Source organism: Salvelinus alpinus, chromosome 37 (genome assembly GCF_045679555.1).
Source record: "Salvelinus alpinus chromosome 37, SLU_Salpinus.1, whole genome shotgun sequence".
Lineage (NCBI taxonomy): Eukaryota > Metazoa > Chordata > Actinopteri > Salmoniformes > Salmonidae > Salvelinus > Salvelinus alpinus.
In genome coordinates this window covers 8832062-8838238 of record NC_092122.1, presented here as the reverse complement: position 1 = coordinate 8838238, position 6177 = coordinate 8832062, and the positions used below count along the sequence as shown (strand labels likewise).

General features: G+C 44.2%; 1 protein-coding gene across 1 annotated transcript in view; it reads right to left on the bottom strand.

The window, feature by feature from the left end:
* ttll12 (tubulin tyrosine ligase-like family, member 12) overlaps window positions 1–6177 on the bottom strand; it is a 42441-nt gene that overhangs the window by 24023 nt on the left and 12241 nt on the right. Inside the window, exons 9-10 of the mRNA XM_071386718.1 lie at window positions 5976–6087; window positions 1350–1501 (exon numbers count right to left, since the gene is read on the bottom strand). Coding sequence (XP_071242819.1) covers window positions 1350–1501; window positions 5976–6087 — 264 coding nt within the window. The remainder of the gene's footprint in view (window positions 1–1349; window positions 1502–5975; window positions 6088–6177) is intronic.

The window sequence follows — 6177 nt, the reverse complement described above, 5'->3', positions numbered from 1 at the left end:
TCATGCTAGATTTGTGCATGAGGAGGAAGAGGTGCCTGGTCCCTGACGATGGTATATTGCAGGGTAGATTGAAATGAGTAGTCTGTTACGTTGGGAAGTGGCTATGAATCGTTGGGAATTGTTAAAAAATTAAGGACCTGGTTCTTTCCGTTGGAGTTTGTAGCTGATGTGGTCTCGTGCGCCCTGTTCTTGAATGGTTGTATTGTCTGGTTCTGTCTTTACTGTCTGTTCCCTCCTGGTCTTGTATTCTTCTTTCCTCTTAAATGTTGCTTCCTATGCACTAAGGTTGCTGAGGTCTGGGGAGTCTTTCCTCTTAAATGTTGCTTCCTATGCACTAAGGTTGCTGAGGTCTGGGGAGTGTTTCCTCTTAAATGTTGCTTCCTATGCACTAAGGTTGCTGAGGTCTGGGGACTCTTCTTTCCTCTTAAATAGTGCTTCCCGGGCGCAAAGGATGCTGAGGTCTGAGGAGGTTGGCTGCGGGTAAACCAGAAGTGTGCACGTAATCCCTCATCAATTTGGGACGCAGAGGCTGGTATGTTGTTCCGGGGCTCCTTGTTGGTCCCCGGTTTTATGGGGGGGGGGAATGTGACGACCCTCCCACTCTGTCTGCCGTATTTTCTCTTTGTTCTTGTTTCCTTATTAGGATGTCGGTGGGCGGAGTTGGGAGGGTCATCAGATACATGGGAAACACCTGGGCCCGGTGTCTTCCAGGATAAATGCACCACTTCCCCGTTCATGGAGGAAACTCTCTCCATGTAGACACCTTGATAGATTCGGTTATGTTTCATGGTGTTTTTTGGTTGTTTGTTTTAGCATCTTTCAACACCCTGCATTATCACATTCATGCATGCAAGACATTCACTTACACTACTGATTACTGATTACACACACCATTGTATATTATACCTAGTTTCTTTATCTAATAAATATATTTTGTTACTCCTTATCTCCACGTGGTCTCCCTTTTGTTACGGGCTCTGAGCCGGTTCGTGACACTTTACCCTGCCTTCATGTACATATCTACCTCATTATTATCTATCCTGATGTCTAGTCAGTACCATTGATCTGGTACTGGTACTCCCTGTATGTAGCTCCATTTGTGTGCATATTTTATATACTTTTACTCCGCATCGTTGGGAAAGGTTCGTAAACGAGCATTTCACTGTAAAGTCGACACCAGTTGTATTTGTCGCCTGTGATAAATAAAAGGTGATTTATTGGTTTCCTACTGGGAAGAAAGAAACCCAGTATGGACCAGCATTTTGTGGTGACCGCCAGCATGACAAACATGGACAAACGAGTGTCGCAAGGAAGCGCCACTTCCTGCAGCAGTTGATGGGAAGTCTAACCTGTTGGCGAAGCGCAGCCAGAACACGTTGTAGGAGTAGAGACGTAGAGGCTGAACGGAGCGCAGCAGCAGCACGTAGCGAATATCAAACTTCACCATCCCCACCTCCTCCCTCTCAAACAGCACTGGATCCTCCAGGTACTTACACACCACCTGGGAGACACACACACACACACACACACACACACACACACACACACGTAGGCGTAAATACACACACCAACAAATAGGCTAGTCAACACACAACTTCATTTAAAAAGGCAACATCTAATTGCTGTGTTCACTTCATAATGTGATGTTTTGACTGGATGTGTATAGGCATTATGGTTCTCTCCGAGGTTTGCCTTTGGCTAACACCTGTGGTGGAATTCTAACTAAAAGAAGAGACGAGATGATTTTAGCAAAAATGGAACAATTCGACAATCACTCAAATAGCTCAGAGTTGAAAATCCCAACGAACAGAGTTCTCTCTCCTTTTACAGAAAGTACATCCTCTTATCCGTGTGACAGTTAGCAGATGTGCAGAAACAGGGCCCGGGGAACAGAATTGTAAAAAGTAAATTAGCTCATCTGTGCAGATCAAGATAGCCGATATCGCCACCATTCCCTGTAATTCCCACATAGCTAAAATCCTGCCGATCGTAAACAGAGGTCACAAACCGCAGTCACACTTAAACGGCACATAAATCTGTACGCTCAGATTTATTACTAAGTCAAACAAGCAAAAAATACCAGCATATAACAATGGACAAGTACAAAAATTGCATAGTATGTCTAATTAAACAACATAGTATGTAATTAATCTCCTCCACATACCAGTGTCTAAAGCCACGGTTCATCAACGGTGACTTGAAAACAGTTAGTGGCTGTGATAGGATAATTGAGGATGGATCAACATTGTAGTTACTCCACAATACTAACCTAATTGACACAATGAAAAGCAAGCATTTACAGAATAAAAATATTCCAAAACATGAATCCTGTTTGCAACAAGGCACTAAAGTAACCTAGTGGTTAGAGCGTTGGACTAGTAACAAAAAGGTTGCAAGATCGAATCCCCGAGCTGACTGATAAGGAAATTATATGTTTAAGGTAATGACTAGAGTATTCCACCCGGTCACTGTATAATTGAGTGAAATGTATCAGAATTATAAGACTAGAATTCTCTCATGTGTGTGCATAGGACAAATTAAGACTTTACTATTTAGCAATGTAGGCGAGAGTGTGTGCATAGGAAATAGTGACAGACAGCTTGTGACCACTGTGAAACTGATAATAGGAAGGAGGTCTCCCACACCCAGAAAGGGGAGAAACAGTTAGGCTTGCAGTAGATGATGTAACATGTTGCAGGATATGATAAGCAATGTATGTGTTGGAGAAGACTTGTAAATAGCATTGACAGTGTTAAAGAAGAGGGGCATTTATAAGGGGTATGGTATATGGTATGACCAAATGTGAGGTATAAAAGGCTATGTCCTTGTATGATTTTCAGAGCTCTCTGAATAAAGAACTTGCCTTTTGCAGACTTCTGGGACTTTGTCAAATTCTTCTATTAACCGGGGCCTTACAACCCACGGGGAATTGGTCAAAGTATATAGTGAGTTTTGAGTTAATATCATTGGAACTAGAAATTCTCGTGACACTGACAAGGTAAAAATCTGTCATTCTGCCCCTGAACAAGGCAGTTAACCCACTGTTCCCCGGTAGGCCGTCATTGAAAATAAGAATTAGTTTAACTGACTTGCCTAGTTAAATAAAGGTTAAAAAAATATTTTTAAAAAGGAATACCAGAAAAAATTGTCCTGAATACAAAGTGATATTTCTATTACTCTATATTTCCGAGCACAGCGGTGGCTGCATCATGTTATGGCTATGCTTGTAATCATTAAGAACTGGGTTGTTTTTCAGGATAAAAAAAAGAAATGGAGTAGACCTAAGCACAGGCAAAATCCTAGAGGAAAACCTTATTCATTTACATTTACATTTAAGTCATTTAGCAGACGCTCTTATCCAGAGCGACTTACAAGTTATTCAGTCTGCATTCCACCAGACACTGGGAGATTAATTCCCATTTCAGCAGGACAATAACCTAAAAACACAAGGCCAACTCTACACTGGAGTTGCTTACCAAAAAGAGACAGGAACATTCACTGAGTGGCCTAGTTACAGTTTTGACTTAAATCTACTTGTGAGCACTAAAGTGTGAGTAGTGCAAAGTGACATCATTTAAATGGCATTGGGAAAGAGATGGCTGCACTGGGTGCTAAGGGTTACAAGCATGTGTGAATGGTACGCTAATATGGCCTCAATTTGCCTTTTGTTGGCCCGGAGACCCCTCTGGGCTCTCTGTTGGTGATAGTGGGGTAGGGAGGGCTTAACGGCTTTGATCATGAGGCCATCTGGACCGGGTCTCAGAGGGGTTTAAGATAGGCCTGGAGTTTTGTGTTCTAAGACAGAGAAGACTGGTGTTAATATTTAAGTCTGATGTAGATAGATAGATACAACTGCAGGGGGTTAAATTAGGGGGTTAAATTAAATTAGCATGCTTTTCCATAATTGTTCTTCCACATGACCATGGTGTGTGTGGCCTTTGGCGTGCTCGCTCTCTGTCTGATGTAGTCTAGGTTGTTGGTGGTGTGTGTGTTACCTTGGGTGTGCTCTCTGTCTGATGTAGTCTAGGTTGTTGGTGGTGTGTGTGTGTTACCTTGGGCGTGCTCTCTCTCTGTCTGATGTAGTCTAGGTTGTTGGTGATGTGTGTGTGTGACCTTGGGTGTGCTCTCTCTCTGTCTGATGATGTAGTCTAGATTGTTGGTGATGTGTGTGTGTTACCTTGGGTGTGCTCGCTCTCTGTCTGATGTAGTCTAGGTTGTTGGTGATGTGTGTGTGTTACCTTGGGTGTGCTCTCTCTCTGTCTGATGATGTAGTCTAGGTTGTTGGTGGTGTGTGTGTGTTACCTTGGGTGTGCTCGCTCTCTGTCTGATGATGTAGTCTAGGTTGTTGGTGATGTGTGTGTGTGACCTTGGGTGTGCTCGCTCTCTGTCTGATGTAGTCTAGGTTGTTGGTGATGTGTGTGTGTGTTACCTTGGGTGTGCTCTCTCTCTGTCTGATGATGTAGTCTAGGTTGTTGGTGGTGTGTGTGTGTTACCTTGGGTGTGCTCGCTCTCTGTCTGATGATGTAGTCTAGATTGTTGGTGATGTGTGTGTGTGACCTTGGGTGTGCTCTCTCTCTGTCTGATGATGTAGTCTAGGTTGTTGGTGGTGTGTGTGTTACCTTGGGTGTGCTCGCTCTCTGTCTGATGATGTAGTCTAGATTGTTGGTGATGTGTGTGTGTGACCTTGGGTGTGCTCTCTCTCTGTCTGATGATGTAGTCTAGGTTGTTGGTGGTGTGTGTGTTACCTTGGGTGTGCTCGCTCTCTGTCTGATGTAGTCTAGGTTGTTGGTGGTGTGTGTGTTACCTTGGGTGTGCTCGCTCTCTGTCTGATGATGTAGTCTAGATTGTTGGTGATGTGTGTGTGTGACCTTGGGTGTGCTCTCTCTCTGTCTGATGATGTAGTCTAGGTTGTTGGTGGTGTGTGTGTTACCTTGGGTGTGCTCGCTCTCTGTCTGATGTAGTCTAGGTTGTTGGTGATGTGTGTGTGTTACCTTGGGTGTGCTCTCTCTCTGTCTGATGTAGTCTAGGTTGTTGGTGATGTGTGTGTGTGACCTTGGGTGTGCTCTCTCTCTGTCTGATGATGTAGTCTAGGTTGTTGGTGGTGTGTGTGTTACCTTGGGTGTGCTCTCTGTCTGATGATGTAGTCTAGATTGTTGGTGGTGTGTGTGTTACCTTGGGTGTGCTCGCTCTCTGTCTGATGTAGTCTAGATTGTTGGTGATGTGTGTGTGTTACCTTGGGTGTGCTCTCTGTCTGTCTGATGTAGTCTAGATTGTTGGTGATGTGTGTGTGTTACCTTGGGTGTGCTCTCTCTCTGTCTGATTATGTAGTCTAGATTGTTGGTGATGTGTGTGTGTTACCTTGGGTGTGCTCTCTCTCTGTCTGATGATGTAGTCTAGGTTGTTGGTGATGTGTGTGTGTTACCTTGGGTGTGCTCTCTCTCTGTCTGATGTAGTCTAGATTGTTGGTGATGTGTGTGTGTTACCTTGGGTGTGCTCTCTCTCTGTCTGATTATGTAGTCTAGATTGTTGGTGATGTGTGTGTGTTACCTTGGGTGTGCTCGCTCTCTGTCTGATGTAGTCTAGGTTGTTGGTGATGTGTGTGTGTTACCTTGGGTGTGCTCTCTCTCTGTCTGATGTAGTCTAGGTTGTTGGTGATGTGTGTGTGTGACCTTGGGTGTGCTCTCTCTCTGTCTGATGATGTAGTCTAGGTTGTTGGTGGTGTGTGTGTTACCTTGGGTGTGCTCTCTGTCTGATGATGTAGTCTAGATTGTTGGTGGTGTGTGTGTTACCTTGGGTGTGCTCGCTCTCTGTCTGATGTAGTCTAGATTGTTGGTGATGTGTGTGTGTTACCTTGGGTGTGCTCTCTGTCTGTCTGATGTAGTCTAGATTGTTGGTGATGTGTGTGTGTTACCTTGGGTGTGCTCTCTCTCTGTCTGATTATGTAGTCTAGATTGTTGGTGATGTGTGTGTGTTACCTTGGGTGTGCTCTCTCTCTGTCTGATGATGTAGTCTAGGTTGTTGGTGATGTGTGTGTCCAGCCCCCGAGCCAGGTTCCAAGGCTTACAGATCCAATGATTGTCTTCTCCCCTGGAGCAGACACACACCCACAATGACTTTGATGAAAACGTATCACGGTAGTAAGTTATGTCCTATATGAAGGGAGACATCTGATTATCT